The sequence below is a fragment of the Molossus molossus genome, unplaced genomic scaffold (assembly GCF_014108415.1).
Source record: "Molossus molossus isolate mMolMol1 unplaced genomic scaffold, mMolMol1.p scaffold_m16_p_19, whole genome shotgun sequence".
In the NCBI taxonomy this organism is placed as follows: domain Eukaryota; kingdom Metazoa; phylum Chordata; class Mammalia; order Chiroptera; family Molossidae; genus Molossus; species Molossus molossus.
In genome coordinates this window covers 42116684-42137356 of record NW_023425354.1, presented here as the reverse complement: position 1 = coordinate 42137356, position 20673 = coordinate 42116684, and the positions used below count along the sequence as shown (strand labels likewise).

Below are 20673 nucleotides of genomic sequence, written 5' to 3'. Positions count from 1 at the left end.
CAGTCCAGGGCGGCCTCGCTTCAGGCCTCCCTCATTCCCTCCGGGTCGCTCTTTCTTCCCGCAGTCACGGTTCCCGCCTCGGAGCTCCCGCTCCAGCTGAGCCTCCGGAGGAGGGGCGTCTAGCTGGTTCCAACCTCTTCGGGCGCGGAGCTCCGGGTCCGCCCCCCGCGCCAGTTGCCAGGGAGCGGTTGCCATAGAGCTGAGCAGTTGTCCGCGTGCGCAGGCGGAAGTCCCGGATTGAAGCGCCGCCATTTTTGCTGCTCGGACGCGGAGCGAGAGGCTGAGAGAGTCGGAGACGCCATCCGCTTCCATCCGTCGCGCAGACCCTGCCGGAGCCGCTGCCGCTATGGATGATCGGGAGGATCTGGTGTACCAGGCGAAGCTGGCCGAGCAGGCTGAGCGATACGACGGTGAGTTGGGGGGTCAACCGGGGGCTGCAATTCTCGGACCCTCTGCCGCCGCCCACAGAGGCCGGGAGCAGGAGACAAAATGGCGGCATCGTCTCCTAGTCTGGCCCGGGGACGTGGATTCGGGAAGCAGGAAATAGCCTGTGGTCTCCCGGAGCGGTGGGAGGCCCCAGGCCTAGGAATTTGACCCCTTCAGTGTCCTCAGCTGCAGACACTTGCCAACCAAGAGGCCAAGGCGATAGGGTAGAGGAGTTGGTTGTAAAATGGCGGCTGGGGGGGAGGGCGAGTCCCGGGGCGGGGGAGGGGAGGAGATGGCGGGTGCTGTCTCCGGGCGAGCCATCCTCCGGGGAGCTTCTGGCCAGCCTTCGGATGTGGAGAACAATTGAGCAGGGTGATGGGGGAAAGACACCCGCCACACGGGGGAGAGTGGCGACCGCGAGCTGTAGCGCGGGCGCCTTTCAGGGAAATATGGCGGGTGGGGGCGGTGGCTTTTCCCCGGAGGCCCAATGTGGGGCGGCGGCTGTGGAGTCTCACAAAGGAGAAGCCTAGCGAGCGGAGGTCTTCTCTGGGCATGTGGTGGGGGGCAGCCTTGAAGGAGGCGGGGGAAGGGGAGACGGTGGGAATCACTGCTGTTCATCCTTGGGCGGAGGCCAGCGGAGATGCTGCGATCGTATTTCTTTCCCGTAGGCCGGCACACCTTGTAGTGAGGTTTTTTTAGGCTTTACGTTCAGCCTCGCCTTCTTCTGGGGAGTTCTAGAAAAACCTCCCTCCCCTCCCGCTCCCTTTCCTCGGGCTTAAACCGGAGAGCTCCAAGTTCCTGTAATTATTTTCTGTCTCCGTAAACTGTGGGTTCTGGTGGATAGAACACTGAGCAGGAAACAAGGAGACCAAGAGTCTTAGCCCTTTTCCAGTGCCCGTGTCTCAGTCCGCCAGTTTGTGAAAATAATGACTGTGCTGTTTACACGCACCATTAGGGCAAGTGGAGAAAGACCTGTTGACAAATAAAGTTATTTCGAATATCGTTTAGTAACTTCATTTTGGTTGACTGCCCGGGTTTGGAATGCGTGTTGGGGATCTTAACTTGTCCTTATTGGGGATCTTAACTTATCCCAGTCATTCAGCTGGGGCTTGGGTTTTGGGATTACAAACATAGAGGGGTACCAGCAGATCCTGTCTTCTTTTCCCCCGTTTTGAGTAAGTGGTTTTATGTACAGATTTGAACAGTTTTTCTTTGTTCATTGCCCTGTTGCCCATAAAGATTCTTTCGTCATTTTCCAGAACTTGATCGAATTTGTGCATTGTGTCTGTTTAGGCAGTTCCAGGCTGCTGCTTTTTAAAAATTGCCCCTCCCCCCATTATGGACCTAGGTACTTCAATAATCCCCACATCCTTAAAAGGTAGTATAAAAACAAAAATCGTATATGTGGTTTCTCTGGGTTTAATGCTTTTGTGGGGTGAGACACGGATGGAGTCAGGTGCTATTGATGTTTAGATTTTTCTCAATTACTAAACCGTTTATTTTTCAAAATGTTATGTAGGACCGTTGCTTTCGTTGAATACCTATTTGTCATGTTAATAGCCGCAGGGCTAGTATCATGCATTAGGATTCAGGACTTTGAAAATTAGGAGAAAAGGCTTAGAACTCAAATTTAGGAAAGATTCTGCATTAAATTTCATTTCGTAAATCCTTAAATTGCTATTTGAACAAGGTTCCTGTTGGGAGGGGGAGGGGAATAGATGGGAAGTACAGCTCAAGGTCAGATTTGTCTTTATTTCAGTGTTTAAAAGTCAAACACATGTAGGTGTGCTTGTAATGGAAGTTTTTTCTTTTTCCATCTCATGCTTAGATTTCCCTCTTAATCTACCAGTGCCCTTGGAAGTAAACTTGAAATTACATTTGAGTGCTCTCTGTTCTGTAGGGATTTTAGGCTCTGAGTAAACTTGTGATTATCAAAAGGACATAGAGGAACATTTTTTAAAAATGTGTTTTAACAACTGTTTTGGAAGCTCATGATTATAGTTTCCAAGTAAATTGACTGTTCAGTGGTAATCACACTTTGGAATTGAGTGCTGAGGATTTTTGACCAAATCTCTTATTGGTTATTCAACATAGATCTCTGGAGATAGATCCAAATCATTATTTGTATACTTTTGGTGTCTCCTTCAGAATCTAAAGGGGAAAGGATATAGTCTACGAGGTGGAGAGGAACTCTTGTGATTGCTGGGTACAAGATAGAGAGGGATTCATTGGCAAGGAAGAAGAGGAGGACAATTATCAGAAATCAGACTCCACCTGTGACTACTCCTTCATTGGGTACAATAGTTCAGTGTTTGTAATGACAAAAAATGATCCCATAGTTTTAGTCATCAGTTTATCAAGTGTGGGGAGTGGAAGAAAGTGAGAGAGTGCATTTGAATGATTTGGTATTGGGTATTTGGATATAAATAGTGGCTTTTCTCATTCTTCCTGCACTCCCTTCATCATTCATTTTGCATGCTGTATTGAATCTAATACTTCTTTGTACCATCACTTAACTCTGTCCTGGGGAATTGGAATAAATTTATATGGTTTATTTAAAGGTACTAGAGGAAGAGCTAAGCTGTGTTTAGAAAAAGAACAATTTTGGGTTGCAGATAGGAAATACTGAGGTTTGGAACTAGGTCTGCTCACTTTGAAGATTATATCTAGCATCCCATTATTTAAGTCAGTAGTCTAAGGAATAGTTTTTATATCATTTGTGGACATTTTAAGGAAGTCTGTGATCTTTTAACATTCCTGAACTGTCTTTACTGCCCCAACCTTATGAATCACAATAGTACAGAAAAGTGGGGACTATAGAGGTGGGGGGGTACTTTTCATGTTTTCTGAGAGTAGAGGGGTCAGCATACACTATATTTGGGTTTGTGGGGTAGTTGCTGGTTTTGCCTTTTTTTCTGTTTTGTTAATCCTTACTCAATATTTTTCCACTGATTTTTAGATAGAGTGGTAGGGTGGGGGTGGGGGAGAGGCAGAGACAGACAGATATATCGACATCGATGTGAGAGAGACATCCATTGGTTGCCTCACTCCTGCATGACCCTGACCAACCTTGACTGGGGTGGGACCAAACCTGCAACCCAAGTACGTTTTCTTGACCAGGAATTGAACCCGAGACCCATAGGTCTGTGGGCCTATACTTGAACTGCTGAGCCAAACTAATAAAGTTGATGGTCACATTTGATTCACTCTGAATACATCAGTACCTGGAATACATCTGTTCTGCATTAACTACTTAGAGAGCGGTCCTTTTAAAATACCAGAACCTCCTCATCTGTAACTTATTCTGGTAGTCAGTGAGGGGTTTTGAATTAATTTCTTAATATATGGCTTGTTAGAAAAAATGGGTGCCTGGCCCTGGCCTGTTTGGCTCAGCGGTTAGAGCATCGGCCTGTGGTCCAGAGAGACCCGGGTTCGGTTCCTGCTAAGGGCACATACCTTGGTTGCAGTTTGCCCCCGGCCCTGGTTGGGTTGTACGGGAGGCAGTCACTCGATGTGTCTCTTTCACATCGATGTTTCTCTCTTTCTCTCTCTTCCTCTCTTTCCCTCCCACTCTATCTGAACAACAACAACAAAATGGGTATCTGGCTGGCATGGCTCAGTGGTTGAGTGTTGGCCTTCGAACCGAAGGGTCTTGGGTTCCATTCCCTGTCAAGGGCATGTACCTAGGTTACAGGTTTGAACCCCAGCCCCAGTCGGGCACCTTTGGGAGGCAACTAATCAATGGCTCTCGCGCTCTCTCGGGCTCTCGCGCTCTCGCGCTCTCTCGCTCTCACATCCATGTTTCTCTCTTTCTCCCCCTCCCTCCTTCCACTTTGTAAAAATCAATGGAAAACCATTCTCGGGTGAGGATTAACAACAACAAAATGTGTGTATTTAGGCCTCACCGTAGGGTATGTGTTTATAGATTTTGTTTTAGAGAGGAAGGGGCAGAGAGAAAGAGAGAAAAATCAATGTGAGAGAGAGACATTGATCTGATTGCCTACTATACTTGTCCCAACTGGGGATTGAACCCACAACCTGGATGTGTGCCCTGACCTGGAATTAAACTTGAAAACCTTCAGTGCATGGACAACAGTCTAACCAACTGGGTCACACAGGCCAGGGCAAGAGTTGTGTATTTAAATAGTAACAACAGGCATAGGATAAAAATTAAAATTCAAACTTTTTTTTTTTTTTTTATCCTCACCCGAGGACATTTTCCCATTTTTTTGTTCAGGTAGAGTGGGAGGGAGAGAGAGGAACAGAGAGAGAGAGAGAAACATCAATGTGAAAGGAACACATCGAGTGGCTGCCACCCACACGACCGACCAGGGCCGGGGACAAACTGCAACCGAGGTACGCGCCCTTAGCGGGAACCGAACCCGGGTCTCTCAGGACCGCAGGTCGACGCTCTAACCGCTGAGCCAAACTGGCCAGGGCTAAAATTCAAACTTTTAATTAAATAATGTCATATATAGAGAGAGTTTTCACAGCTTTCACAAAAGTTTATACTTATTATAACATTGACATAGGTAGGAAAAGAGTGAGAGAAACAAACACTGATTCACCACTCCACCTACTTATGCATTCCTTGGCTGATTATTGTATATGCCCTAACCTGAAACGTTGGCCTGTTGGGATGATATTCTAACCAACAGAGCTACCTGGCCAGGGCATGGCCATGCATTTCTTTTATTTTCCTCTACCCCTTTTCCTTAACGGATGTAGCCCTTAAGTTACTGGTGTAATTGTAAAACTTAGGAGAAAGGTTGGCAAGTGATTCACAGATGTTCTCAGATAGCTGACAAACAGAATCCATTAAGGGATAGTGAGGAACAGCAACAGGAAGTAGTTATGTTTACTTTTTTTTGAAATGGTCAGTTAACAGTTTGATAAAGTTCAATACTGTTATATCCAAATTGCATTGTCAACAATTTTATGGCTTGAACTCAATAACTAAATATTCATGCTAGTCACATTTCTAGAACAATTTCAGAAGCTCATTTAAATTGACCAATTATATGGTCCGGCCGGTGTAGCTCAGTGGTTGAGTGTTGACCCATGAACCAGGAGGTTGCCAGTTTGATTCCTGTTTGGGACACATGCTCAGGTTGTGGGCCCGATCCCTAGTGAGGGGCATGGGATGCAGGAGGCAGCCAATCCATGTTCTCTCTCCCGATTTTTCTATCCCCCTCCCTCTCACTTCCTCTCTCTCAAATCAATAAAGGAAAAAAAATAAATTGACTAATTACAATAACTGCCATAATAATAAAAGGGTCGTTATAATTTATCATCCAAATTAGGATACCCTGAAATGAAGAGGAACCAATTTATAATTGTTCTGTATGCATAAACTGGGATTGTCCTGAGCTGCATACTTGCCCCTATAGTCATCCTACTTTAAGACCACTTGTTACTACTAGTTGTCTCATTTAGATTCATAACAAACGTTTCCTAAGCTTTGTTCATCTCTTTACCACAGAGATATCTTAGATCTAAGTCCTTAGATTGGTTTTCTTCTTTCTCAAATGAAGTCAACATTTGGCAGAACGTAAGACAAAGGCACATGGGAACTGGAAAAGCCAGGGATACGGTAGTTGCTGAAAATAGAACTTGCTGGCATATGAACTAGTCAATCTGAGTGATAGTGTCAAAGCCAAGTATGTTGGTTTTATGTATGTCTACCTTGAGCTAGATCTGTGTTTAAAAATACTTGACTTAGGTCTTAGCAAGTGTCTATCCTACCCTCAAAATTTTCCCCCAAAATACATTTACTCTTACCCACAGCTTGCTATGACCATTCTGTTTATTTTTTTATTTTTAAAATTTTTTCTTGATTAATTTGAGAGAGGAAGGGAGAGCGAGAGAAAGAGACACATCAGTGAGAGAACCTCCTGCATGTCCCCCACTGGGGATTTGGCCCATAACCTGGGCATGTGGCCTGACTGGGAATCGAACTGATGACTGATCTGGTGGGCCATGGGTTGATGCTCAACCACTGAGCCACACCAGCCGATCATGACCGTTCTGTTCAGAACATCAAATCCTGTGTAGTTTAGAAAACAAATTACCATGATCCTGGTTTATTTTTTTTTTAAACTTAATCCTGACTTGATTGCCTTCCCCTGGTGATTCATCACATCAGCTAGGCAGATCTGTGAATGTTAGGATTGATTGTAATGGTGTCAGGCTTTGATCTAGCTAAAGCAATATGAAATATGTTTACTTTACCTCTTTGCTTGGTTTAAAGGAGATGTGACACTTTACACTATAAATAAGAGTTATGACCATTTCATATTTTGTAAGATGTGGTGTATTGGAAAGGCCTTGAAGTCATCTGAATTTCCTTATCTATAGAATGGGGATTAATGATACTTGCTTTGCTTGCTAATTTACAGGACTGTCATGAAATTGTGAGGTTTTGTAAACTGCAAAGAATAGTACTTGTCAGGTAGCATTATTATTTGTGAGAGATTCTCATTCAGTGTGAATGATAAAGCCAGTGTCTTTGCTACTGATCTGTTATAGTCATATTAGAAGGTAATCTACCTTTTTTGAGTTATTCTTTGCAAGCATATTCTCATGGGTTTAATCTCTAAGTTACATCTACATAAATATATATCTCAAAGTAAAATTCTTAATCTTGACTTGAATTTGCATACCCAGAAAGTGAAGGTTGTTCAAATTTATTCCCAAACAGTGTAGTCTATACTTTGGACATGTAGATCCTGGTATGTAGTTTTTTGATATTTATTCTGGGTTAATATTCAGGAGAATATAACACTTGTTATCTATGGATTTGGGGAGAAAGGTTTCATAGTATGAAAATGCAAAAGTAAGTCAGTGTTAAAATATTTGCATATTAGCAGTCTCAGATTACTGACTAGAAAAATAATCAAGATATAGCACTTAGCCCTGGCCAGTTTGACTCAGCGGTTGGAGCGTCAGCCTGCGGTCCAGAGAGACCCGGGTTCGGTTCCTGCTAAGGGCGCGTACCTTGGTTGCAGTTTGTCCCCGGCCCTGGTCGGTCGTGTGGGTGGCAGCCACTCGATGTGATCCTTTCGCGTCGATGTTTCTCTCTCTCTCTCTGTTCCTCTCTCTCCCTCCCACTCTACCTGAAAAAAAAAGGAAAAATGGCCCTGGCTGGTTTGGCTCAGTGGTTGGAGCGTCGGCCTGCGGTACAGAGAGACCCGGGTTCGGTTCCCGCTAAGGGCACGTACCTCGGTTGCAGTTTGTCCCTGGCCCTGGTTGGTCATGCAGGTGGCAGCCACTTGATATGTCCCTTCACATCGATGTTTCTCTCTCTCCCTCCCGCTCTATCTGAACAAAAAATGGAAAAATGTCTTCTAGTGAGGATTAAAAAAAAGGAAAAATGTCCTTGGGTGAGGATAAAAAAAAAGATATAGCACTTATGTTCACAGACAAGGTTCAAAACTATGGCAGTTGATGCTGAGTGTAGCTCACAGGAAGGAGCTTGTGGGTGCCGATCTCCCTGCTGTTGGGTTTGTACTGCCTCTATAACGGCAAATGCTGAATGCTGTTTTTGCTTTTTGCCTTTTTCCTAAAAGCTAAAATCCTCTTGGATTTCTTTCATTCAGTGAAAACAGGCCCTGCTAGTGTAGGTCTTTCTTAAAAGTGAATTGGCGTTCATTTGAACTTTGAAAGGTGAGGAGTACCTGAACATGTAACCAATTTTGTGAAATGTGATTTTATTTTATTTTTTTATTTTATTTATTTATTTTTTTTTATCCTCACCCGAGGACATTTTTCCATTTTTTGTAGATAGAGTGGGAGGGAGGGAGAGGAAGAGACAGAGAGAGAGAAACATCGATGTGAAAGGGACACATCGAGTGGCTGCCACCCACACGACCAACCAGGGCCGGGGACAAACTGCAACCGAAGTACGTGCCCTTAGCGGGAACCGAACCCGGGTCTCTCCGGACTGCAGGCCGATGCTCTAACCGCTAAGCCAAACCGGCCAGGGCTTATTTTATTTTTTTTAATCCTCACCCGAGGACATTTTTTGTTCAGATAGAGTGGGAGGGAGAGGAAGAGAAAGAGAGAGAGAAACATCGATGTGAGAGAGACACATCGAGTGGTTGCCACCCACAAGACCCCAACTGGGGCCTGGGACAAACTGCAACCGAGGTACGTGCCCTTAGCGGGAACTGAACCCCAGTCTCTCTGGACTGCAGGCTCTAACCGCTGAGCAAACCGGCTAGGGCATGAAATGTGATTCTAAAGTCTTAGTGTAAACCCTGGACAGTGAATAGGTTTTGATTAGTAGAAAGTTAGCAATTAATACTATTTAATCCTTAGTCATTTAAGGATTTTCTAGGACCTTGGAATGGTTATGAATACCTTGTGTTGTAGAAATATTGTGTCCTTGGTGGTTAGTCATTTAAGGACTTTGTAGGAACTTGGAACTGTGAACACCTTTGTGTTGTAGAAATGCTAAGTGTCCTACCTAAGAATTTGTGATTGATTTTATTTTATCAAAATAAGTTAAATTATAAATTAATTAGTAAATGTTTATACTAGGATTACCATGGAAATGTGAAAATACTTGTGTGCTGTTTGACTAGAAAATATTACTTAACAGCTATGAATTTGTTTTCATCAATTTTTTTCCAAAAGGTATTCATTAAACACTGGCCAGTTTGGTTCAGCGGTTAGAGCGTCGGCCTGTGGTCCAGAGAGACCCGGGTTTGGCTCCCTCTAAGGGCATGTACCTCGGTTGCAGTTTGTCCCCGGCCTTGGTTGGGTCGTGCAGGTGGCAACTACTCGATGTGTCCCTTTCAGGTCCATGTTTCTCTCTCTCCCTCTCTTCCCCCTTCCCATTCTATCTGGACAAAATATCGAAAAAATGTCCTCAGGTGAGGATTTAAAAAAAAGGTATTCATTAATACAAAATGTTTTCCTGTGTGGAATGAACATTTTTCCCTACAATTTTTATTCTTTTTTTGGTTAATCCTCCCCAGAGGATATTTTTCAATTGATTTTAGATAGAGTGGAAGGGAGAGAGGGAGGGGGAGAGAGAGAGAGGGACATCAACATGAGAGAAACACATGAGGGAGAGACATCGATTGATTGCCTCCTGCATGACCCCCACTGGGGCCAGCATCGAGCCCCAACCAAGGTACATGCCCTTGACTGGAATCCAACCTGTGACTCTGGTCCTTGCGCTAATGCTCTAACTGCAGAGCCAAACTGGTCAAGGCTGAAAAGTACTAACATTTTGATGGGGGGGGGGGGTCCTTAGCTGTTCAATAATATATCTGAATAAATGGTATAACCTTTCTCCTGAACTGTATCAGTATAAGGGTTATTTCTGGCAATTTTTTTTCTGATATATTCCAAAACAAAATTTTTTTTTCCCTCAAATTCTACAAAAATTATGAAAAGATATTTAGACTTTAAGGTCCCCCCCCCATTAGTCAGTATCTTAGGTCACTTACCTCCCCAACCTCTTACTTTCTGCTGCTACTTCCTCTGCACCACATGTTTTTGGTTCTATTACAGCTACTTCAGCTGCCTGATCTTAAATTCTAAGGAGAAATCTCTTAGTTTTGATGGAGTAAGGGGAATTCCCCGCCACCCCCTTATTTTGAGACTCATGGGGTAGATACTCTGCACTCAGAATTGTAGAATCTGGGTTAAAGGTTGTCTTGTTTTTTTTTTTTTGTCTAGCAGCAGCTAATTGGGAAGGTTTTAAAATTCTTTAGAAGGTTAAGCAATTTGTTTTTTCCTCTTTTTTTTTCACGTCCTCACCAGAGGATATTTTTCCATTTATTTTCAGATAGAGTGCGAGGGAGGGAGAGAGGGAAAGAGAGAGAGAAACATCAATGTGAGAGAGACACATCAATTGGTTGCCTCCCTCACGACCCCGACCACGGTGAAGGACCGAAGCACAAACAAAGTACGTGCCCTTGACCAGAATTGAGCCTGCAACTCTAACTCTGGTCCATGGGCCGACGCTCTAACCACTGAGCAAAACCAGGGAATGTAATTGATTTTTCTCCTCTGTTTGGGTTGATACATGTAAAGGAGAAGTTGTATATATTTGCGTGTTAAGATTTTCATGTTTTGAAAAGCCTTAGTATTCAGACTATTAAAAGTGAGTTCCAAGGCATATGACAGACACATATTGAGTGCCACTATGTATTGGGCACCGTTCTAGAAACTTGGGATTTATTGGTAAATAAAATAGACAAAAGATCTCTTTAGGGAGCTTATAGTGAATGAATGGATAAATGCTTTCAGAATAATTTTGTTAGGATGTACAAATAAAGAGTTAATTTGAATTAGTAACAACAATGGAGTTTGCTATAACGTAGTGCACTATATATGCCTGGTGCTGGTCTTTGTCTCATATTAAAGACTGTAGAAAGCTGCATTCTCTTTTCATTGACTACCTAATGTGGTAGCAAAAATACGGAAAAAGTTCTTTTTGTTTTTATTTAACATTTTTTTCTTTATCGATTATAGAGAAGAAGGGAGAGGGAGAAAAAGATAGAAATATCAATGAGAGAGAACATCTAGAGAACATCTATTGGCCGCCTCCTGCATGCACCCCATTGGGGATTTTGTCCACAACCTGGGCATGTGCCGTGACCGGGAATTGAACTGGCGATCTCTGGGTGCATAGGCCGACAATCAACCACTGAACCACACTGGCCGGGCTGAAAAAGTTCTTTAAAAAGTTATTTTCACTGACTCTGTGGTAATAATACCATCCCATTATTTGACAGCTGTGTCAGTTGCTTATCATTCTTTCAGTCTTCGAAAACAACCATGAAAAGTGGACACCACCCATGTAACAGATAAGGTTTAAGAACATAGGAAATGTGCCCTGGCTGGTTTGGCTCAGCGGTTAGAGCGTCGGCCTGCGGTCTAGAGAGACTCGGGTTTGGTTCCTTGTAAGGGCATGTACCTTGGTTGCATGGTCCCCGGCCCTGGATGGGGTTGTGTGAGTGGCAGCCAGTCAATGTGTCTCTTTCACATCAATGTTTCTCTCTCTCCCCCCCTCCCCCAATGGAGAGTCACAAGAGATAGTAAATTAAGTAGCACTGGACCAGAAAGTCATTAAATTGAGGGGAGGTCTCTCATGTCATTTTTTTTTTTCCTTTATTGATTTTAGAGAGGACGTGAGAGGGAGAGAGAGAGAGAGAGAAATATCGATGAGAGAGAACATCAGTTGGCCGCCTCCTGCATGACCCCCACTGGAGATTGGGCCCACAACCCAGGCATGTGTCCTGATTGGGAATCGAACTGTCAACCTCTTGGTACGTGGGTCAGTGCTCAACCACTGAGCCACACCGGTCGTACCATGTTTTAATTTTTGATTATTGTCCCTGTAGGCATGTCATTTAGTCTCAGGGCTTGTTTTTCTCATTTATATGGTAAGAGTTTTTTTGCCTTGTAATCAGCAGAGTTAAGGGCTATGGAAAAACACAAATTTAGCAGATTCTACAACTTTGGATTCTCCTGCCAACTCATCTAATAGAGAAACTTACTTAATAAACTCCCATTTTCCAAATTTTCATTTCTGTTCTTGTGTTGAATGAATTTGAAGGTTGAACTGTATGAAATTGCCAACTTCAATAATTTCTGACCTACAAAAATGAGCGTTTAATATGGTTCAACCTAATGTTAAGTGGTGGTTGGAATGCCTCAAGTTTTATAAAAATAAAAATTTTTATTGATATGATCTGTCAATGTGGCTCAGTGGATTGAGTATTGTCCCGTGGACTGAGGTCCCGGTTTGATTCCTGGTCAGGACACATGCCTTGGTTGTGGGCTCCATCCCCAGTAGGATGAGTGCAGGAGGCAGCGGATTGATGTTTCTATCCCTTCCTCTCTCTTAAACACCACTAAACATTAAAACATTTTTATTGATATTTATTTTTGTTAACCTCACCTGAGGATATTTTTTCCCCTTGATTTTTACAGTGGGAGGGGTAGAGAGAGAAAGACAGAGACAGAGACAGACAGAAAGAGACATTGATTACTTCTAGCTTTTTGCCCCTACTGGGGCCTGGGTTCGAACCTGTAACCCAGGTACGGTGCCCTTGACTGGGAATTGAACCTTTGACTCTTCGGTGCGCAGACCAGTGCTCTAACCACTGAACTACACTGGCTAGGGCAAAATAATTTTGATTTTTAGAGAGAGAGGAAAGGAGAGGAAAAGAGATTGATGATTGAAACCCAAACATGTGCTCTGACCAATCATTGAACCAGCAACCTTCTTTTGGGGGGGTGCATGGGATAATGCCCAACCAAGTAAGCCATAGTAGCCAGGGCAGGCCTCAAGCTTTTAAGGAAGCACCAGGATTATTGAGGGGATTGTATGTTAATACTTTACCTGAGGTTGATTTCGCTTTTTGTACTTACCTAAATTGATTTCATGTTTACTTTCTTTAAAATTTTTTTTTTCTTTATTGATGTTAGAGAGGAAGAGAGAGGGAGAGAGATAGAAACACCAATGAGAGAACATCAACTAGCCGCCTCCTGCACACCCCGCAGTGGGGATCAGGCCCACAACCTGGGCATGTGCCCTGACCGGGAATCTAACTGGCGACCTTGGCGCATGGGTTGACGCTCAACTACTGAACCACACCAGCTGGGCTCTAATGTTCACTTTCTAGGTCTGTCCATTTTTTCTTTGTATCAAAATAATGGATTCAGATTTGCTCAGTTTGCAGTTATTTTTTTGGTTATGTTATCCTCGCCTTAAGACATTTCTTTTTTTTTTTTTTTGCATTTATGTTCAGATAGAACCTGGAGGGAGAGGGAGGGAGAGGTGAGAAACATCGATGTGAAAGAGACAGACACATCAAGTGGTTGCCACCCATATGACCCTAATCTGGGCTGGGGATAAACTGCAACCGAGGTATGTGCCCTTAGGGGGAACCAAACCCGGGGCTCTCTGGTTCACAGGCCGACACTCTAACCATGGAGGCAAACAGGCCAGGGCATCAGTTCACAGTTCTTTTCTTTCTTTATTTTAAGGGGAGGGATTTTTATTTTCTTACTGATTTTAGAGGGAGAGGGAGAAAGAGAGAGAAACATTGATGAGAGAGAACATCGATTGGCTGCCTCCTGCATGCCCTCTACTGTGGATTGGGCCCACAACCTGGGCATGTGCCCTGACCAGTAATTGAACTGGTGACCTCTTGGTGCATGGGCCATCCTCAACCACGGAGCCACACCTGCCAGGTAGTTTGCAATTCTTTTAAAGCAGTACTTTCAGGGTTACTGTGTAGTACAATTTTTCCTGGAACTGTGCAACATAGGGACCCCAGATATTTTGACCATTTTGGAGAAAAGGTGGTACATGAAATACTGGTGGTCCCACCCTCCCCCAACAGAATTAATGGCTGTAATTTACCTTTGGATTTTGGGGGGTGGGGGTTGCTAGTTTACAGAATAAAGAGAATGGAAAGGCCCTGGCTGTTTTTTTTCCAAAAGAGAATTGGTCTTAGTGGTATACTTACAGTTGGTAGAATGCAGCTCTAACAAAATGCTTGGATTTATTAGATTATGCAGTAGTAATAAGCTTCCTTAACTGTAACCAGTAGAATCCCATTTATTAATGTGGAATTTTTTTCTGCTATCCTTTTCCCTCCCTCATTGTGAGATTTTCTTTTTAGCTTTGAAATCTGACTAGCCCGTAATTCTTCAACCTCCTAGCTCTTCCACATGGTCATTGAGTATGTTTAAATGTTATTCTATTTAGCCTTGGCTGGTTTGACTCAGCGGTTAGAGCGTTGGCCCATGGACGGGAGAGACCCAGGTTTGGTTTCTGCTAAGGGCATGTACCTCACTTGCAGTTTGTCCCCAGCCCGGTTGGGTTTGTGTGGGTGGCAACCACTCGATGTGTCTCTCTCACATTGATGTTTCTGTCTCTCTCTTCCCCCCTTTCTCCCTCTCGCTCTATCTGAAGATAAATGCAAAAATGTCCTCAGGCGAGGATAAAAAATATTTAAAAAATATTCTATTTAATCAACGAATAGAGAAATTAAACAATGTTGAGCATAAGAAAAACACCACTGCTCTTAACTCATTGATACCATACTAAAGCTTTATAAAGGGCTAAATAAGAAACTCTAGGAACCTAATGATACAGCAGTGTGGCCCTTTACCTTTTCTTTCATTGATTGATTGATTTGAGAGAGAGAGAAATATTGATTGATTGCCTCCTGCATGTATCCAACTGGGGGTCAAATCTGCAATGTAGGCACTTGACCTCCCTGGGAATCAAACCTACGACCGTTTGGTGTAAGAGATGATGCCCAACCAATTGAGCCACAGTGGCCAGGGTCCTCTACCTTTTCTTTATGTATCTTTTTAGTAGGTTATCTTTCAGGCGTAGTATTTGGGGTCATTGATGGAATGACTACGGGATACTTTGGCTTTTTCTTTTGAGAAGTGGCTGTTAAGTCAGTTTTTTTCCCTCTTCCTAACAATTTATTGTTAATATGCCCCTATGCCTTCATCTTTTACTACTGCAGCTTTTTTCTTAAGGCTTTTTTTTTTTAATCCTCATCTGAGGACATTTTTTCATTTATCTTTAGATAGAGCAGGAGGGGAGAGGGTGGAAGAGAGAGAGAAACAACGATGTGAGAGAGACACATCGAGTGGTTGCCACCCACACAACCCTAGCCGGGGACAAACTGCAACGTAGGTACGTGCCCTTTGTGGGAACCAAACTTGGGACACACTGGTCTGTGGACTGATGCTCTAACCGCGGGGCAAAACCAGCAAGGGCCCATTCTTGGACTTTTTAATCAGTGGGTATTATTGAGAATGTCTTGGGAATGTGGTCCCCTTTAAGAATGATAAAATAATTTATGATAATAGCTAAGATTGTGGAGTTTGCAGTCTAGTTTAAGGAGAACTGAGGCTTAAAACAACACTTATTCGTACCAAGTTCTGTGATAACAGGAATTTTAGAGAAGGGGAACTGAGGTCATTATGGGCTGCTATGTCAAGGAAAACTGTCCTACATCCATTTGGATTTCTATGTGTGTGTTTTTATTTTTTATTTTATTTTTTGAGAGAAAGAAATGCTGATTTGATATTCCACTCATGTTTGCAGTCATTGGCTGATTCCTGTATATCCCCTGACCTGGTGATTTAACCTGAATCCTTAGCCTATCAGGACAATCCTCTAATCAACTGGGCCAACCCAGCTTGTGTTGTTTGGGTGTGTCTAATTTTGGAAGATAGGCAATCAAAGAAAAGGATTTTAACACACTGTTGACTTCCTGTAGTGTACCAGAGAATTTACTATGCAGTCTCATTTTACTTTTCATAATTCAATGAGAGGTAATCTTCAAAGTTATAGGTGAAGAAACAAGCTTATAGAGGTTAAGTGACACATAAGTCAAATAGCATGTAATTAAACATCTAAACTGAAGTGAAAATTTAATCTGAATCCATCTGGCTATAAAGCTAGTGTTTTTCTACCATACTGTTTCACAAAAATGTGTGTTATTTTTTGTCTAAGAAGAGTGCAAGGTAGAAACGACCGGAAGAGTGAAAGTGTTAACTAGAATAGAATAGAATCTCTTCAGGGAGACTTCCCAGACCTATTTTAAAATATGATTTTGATTTTTTTTTTTTTAAAGAGAGAGGGGAAGGGAGAGAGAGAGAAACATCAGTGTGAGGGAGAAACACTTATCAGCCACCTCCTGCACGCTCCCCACTGGGGATCGAGCCACAACCCAGGTATGTGCCCTGACTAGGAATCGAAGTGGGACACTCAGTCCATGGGACAACACTCAATCCACTGAGCCACACCGACTGGGCACAGACCACCTATGTTATTTCAGTACTCTGTTTCTTGCATAGTACTCAACATAATTTAGATGTCAATTAATTAATCTTGTTCACTTAAGCCATTGTTTAATGAAAAATCTCAGGAGTGGCTTCTAAACCTCGCCAAATTGTTTACTTTAAATTTTTCCTGCCCAGCTGGTGTGGCTCAGTGGTTGAGCGTTGACCCATGCACCAAGAGGTCACCAGTTCAATTCCCGGTCAGGGCATGTGCCCAGGTTGTGGGCCTGATCCCCAGTGGGGGGCATGCAAGAGGTGACCAATTGATGTTCTCTCTCATCAATGTTTCCATCTCCCTCTTCCTCTCTCTTCCTCTGTCTCTCTAATATATCAGTAAAGAAAAAAAATAATTAAAAAAATTTTTTCCCTATATAATTCCCTTTTTTCCCTTAATTTATCTTTATTGTTGAATGTATTACAGATGTTCCTCATTTTCCCCCTATTAACCCCCTCCTCCCCACTCTGCCCCCCTCCTGCCTTTCCCCACACTGTTGTCTGTGTCCGTTATGCATATATACATATAAGTTCTTTAGTTTATTTCTTTTTTTTTTTAATTTTTTTTTTTATCCTCACCAGAGGACATTTTTCCATTTTTTGTTCAGGTAGAGTGGGAGGGAGAGAGAGGAACAGAGAGAGAGAGAGAAACATTGACGTGAAAGGAACACATCGAGTGGCTGCCACCCGCACAACCGACCATGGCCGGGGACAAACTGCAACCGAGGTACGCGCTCCTAGCGGAAACCGAACCCGGGTCTCTTAGGACCGCAGGCCGACGCTCTAACCGCAGGTACGCGCTCCTAGCGGAAACCGAACCCGGGTCTCTTAGGACCGCAGGCCGACGCTCTAACCGCTGAGCCAAACCGGCCAGGGCCAATTTGTACTTCTTAATCCCTTCACCTTTTTTATCCATTCCCCCAAACCCCCTCCCATCTGGCAACCAACTAAATGTTCTTTGTATCAATGAGAATGTTTCTGTTCTGCTTGTTCATTTTGTTTGTAGATTCAATTGTCGATAGATATGTATTTATTGCCATTTTGTTTGTTCATATTTTTTATCTTTTTCTTCAAGAAGATCCTTCAAGTCCTGGCCGATTTGGCTCAGCGGTTGGAGCATCAGCCTGTGGTTCAGAGAGACCTGGGTTCGGTTCCCACTGGGGGCATGTACCTCGGTTGCAGTTTGTCCCTGGCCCTGGTTGGGTTGTGTGGGTGGCAGCCACTCGATGTGTACCTTTCACGTCGATGTTTCTCTCTCTCTTCCTCTCTCTCTCCCGCTCTATTTGAACAAAAAATGAGAAAATGTCCTTGGGTGAGGATAAAAAAAGAAAAAAGCTCCTTCAATATTTCATATAATAATAGTTTGGTGGTGATGAGCTCCTTTAGCTTTTTCTTGTCTGGGAAATTTTTTATTTTTATTTTTTATCCTCACCCGAGGACATTTTTGCATTTATCTTCAGATAGAGTGGGAGGGAGAGGGTGTGAAGACAGAGAGAGAGAAACATTGATATGAGAGAGACACACAGACTGGTTGCCACCCACATGGCCCCAGTTGAGGAACAAACTGCAATCGAGGTAGGTGCCCTTAGCAGAAACGGAACCCAGGACTCTCCGGTCCATGGACCGAAGCTTTAACCGCTGAGCCAAACCAGCCAGGGAATGGGAAACTCTGGATGACCATGGATTCTAAATGACAGCTTTGCAGGATAGAGTCATCTTGGTTGTAGGTTCTTGCTTTTCATCACTCTGAATATTTCTTGCCACTTCTGTCTGGCCTGCAAAGTTTCTTTTTGAGAAGTCAGCCGACAGCTTTATGGGAACTCACTTGTAGGTAACTAATTGCTTTTTTCTTACTGCTTTTAAGATTCTCTCTTTGTCTTGAACCTTTTGCATTTTGATGATGATGTGTCTTGGGGTTTATCTTGTTTGAGACTCTCTGTGCTTCCTGGACTTGTATGTCTGTTTTCCTTCACCAAGTTAGGGAAATTTTCTGCCATTATTGTTTCAAATAGGTTTTTATTTCTTGTTCTCTCTCTTCTCCTTCTGGCACCCCCAAGATGCGAATGTCGGTGTGTTTGAAGTTGTCCCAGAGGCTCTTTACACTATCCTAATTTTTTGGGATTCTTTTTCTTTTTGCTGTTCTGATTGGGTGTATTTTGCTTCCTTATATTTCAGATCGATGGTTTGCTTCTGTGCTATTTATTTATTTATTTATTTATTTTTATCCTCACCCGAGGATATTTTTCCATTTTTTGTAGAGATAGAGTGGGAGGGAGAGAGGGGAAGGGAGAGAGAGTGAGAAACATCGACGTGAAGGGACACATCGAGTGGCTGCCAGCCGCACGACCAACCAGGGCCAGGGACAAACTGCAACCGAAGCACATGCCCTCAGCGGGAACTGAACCCGGGTCTCTCCGGACCACAGGCCGACGCTCTAACCGCTGAGCCAAACTGGCCAGGGCTGCAAATTATTTTTTATTTAATTTAGTGCCTCCTTCATTTCTGACTGTGCATCCTTTATTTCTGACTAGTTCTTTTTAATGTTCTTGAGGCTCACTAAGTTCATTGAAGTTCTCACTAAGTTCATTGAGCATCCTTATAAGCAGTGTTTTAAACTCTGCATCTGTTAGGTTGCTTATCTCTATTTCACTGAGTTCTTTCTTTTTGGAGTTTTGTTCTGTTCTTTCATTTGGGACCTGTTTCTTTGTCTCCTTATTTTGGATGCCTCCTTGTGTTTGTTTCTTTGTTTCTATGTATTACTTAACTAGCTGAGACCAGATGCTGCTTGTTTGAAAGAATTTAGGAAAACCTGTAGAAGAATCCAAGACAGGCCAATCCTATGATAAAGCAACTGGCAACAGCTTGGGTGGGCCTCAACGTTGGGTGGGGCGGGGCTTCAGGGAATCACCAGGGTGGGGCAAACTGTGAGCCAGGTTGTTGGAGTCCCAGATATGGCTACTGTCTGCCGCCCCAGGGAAGGGCTCACCAAAGGAACAAAGACCTCCGACAGCACATCTCTCCAGCCTTCACTCCAATGCCAAATCAGTTTTTCCCCAGATGTCTCTGGTGCCTTTCAAGCTGCTTCTCCCATGCTGGAGCCTGGAGGATTCGAGTCTGAGTAAGTCCATGAGTGGGCCCTTTAAGAGGAGCTGCCTGGGGCTCCAGCCTTCCTCAGCCTTCTTCAGCCTTAGTTCCTGCTGGTTTTACAGCCACAAGTGATGGGGATTCTCTTCCTGGCACTGGAACCCTGAGCTGGACGCCTGGTGTGGGACGGAGACCCCTCACTCCTCAGGGAGGACCTTCCCAGCCTAGGTGTCCTCCTGATTTTTATCCACCACACATGGGTGTGGGACCAGCCCTTCCGCCTCCACTTCTACCAGTCTCCATGTGGCTGCTGCTTTAATTTTGTAGTTGTAGGACTTCCATTCAGCTTGATTTCAGGCGGTTTTGAATGATGGTTGTTCTGTAGTTTAGTTGTAACTTTGATGTGATTGTGGGAGGACGAAATACATTTTTAACCTTCACCGCCATCTTGATAGGAAGTCTGTAATTCTTTTCCAACACAATGTAAAGATATACATCTCATAACATTTTGCTGATTTTACCTAAATATAGCTAGTTATTACAGCTATAGCCTCTATCTTCAATAGGAAAATATAAGTGATTTTCCTGTTTTTCTTTTTTTAAATACAGATTTTTAAAAAGTTGATTTGGGTTGGGGGGGCACATTGATTTGTTGTTCCAGTTATTTATGAATTAGTTGGTTGTTTTTTGTATGTGTCCTTACTGGGGCTTGAACTGGCAACCTTGAGTTATCTTGACAATGCTCTAACCAACTGAGCTACCCAGCCAAGGCATACATTTCTCTTAAAGCTGCAAATCTCAGGTTTTTAGTAATCTTTAGATATTTTCCACATTAGTTACTATTGGAATTAAAGTAAATAATGTAATAGATTGAATTAGAATTTTGAGTAATGTAAAATTGTGTTTTAGTATCCTGTAGAGCTCTTAAGAGATTTGGGAGCATGGCCACAAGTGCAAAATAGCCTTTTTTTGTTGTTGTTAATCCTTACTCTAGGATATTTTTTCCATTGATTTTTTTTTTCTTTCTCTTTTTAGAGTGGAAGGGAGGGAGGGGGGAGGGAGAGAGAGAGAAAGAGAAACATCGATTTGAGAGAGATACGTTGATTGGTGTCCCTCGTAAGTGCATCCCAACTGGGTCCAGGATCCTACCTGCAAACCAGGTTATGTGCCCTTTACCAAGAATTGGTCCTCAGACCCTTTGGTGTGTGGGCCAATGCTAACCATTGAGGCATACTGGCCTTGGCAGTACAAATAGCCTTTTAATGTGATGGCATCACAAACTTTGGGCAGATATAAGCAGCTGAGTTATTATTATTTTGTTAATCCTCA

The 20673-nt window shown here is 43.3% G+C and overlaps 1 protein-coding gene across 2 annotated transcripts in view; it reads left to right on the top strand.

The window, feature by feature from the left end:
- Positions 1–239: 239 nt before the first annotated feature.
- YWHAE (tyrosine 3-monooxygenase/tryptophan 5-monooxygenase activation protein epsilon) overlaps positions 240–20673 on the top strand; it is a 55548-nt gene continuing 35114 nt past the window's right edge. Inside the window, exon 1 of one of the 2 annotated variants that reach the window (XM_036268069.1) lies at positions 240–410. In XM_036268069.1, the coding sequence (XP_036123962.1) occupies positions 347–410 (64 nt within the window). In that variant the 5' untranslated portion in view covers positions 240–346. The remainder of the gene's footprint in view (positions 411–20673) is intronic. The other variant, XM_036268070.1, reaches the window with a different exon arrangement.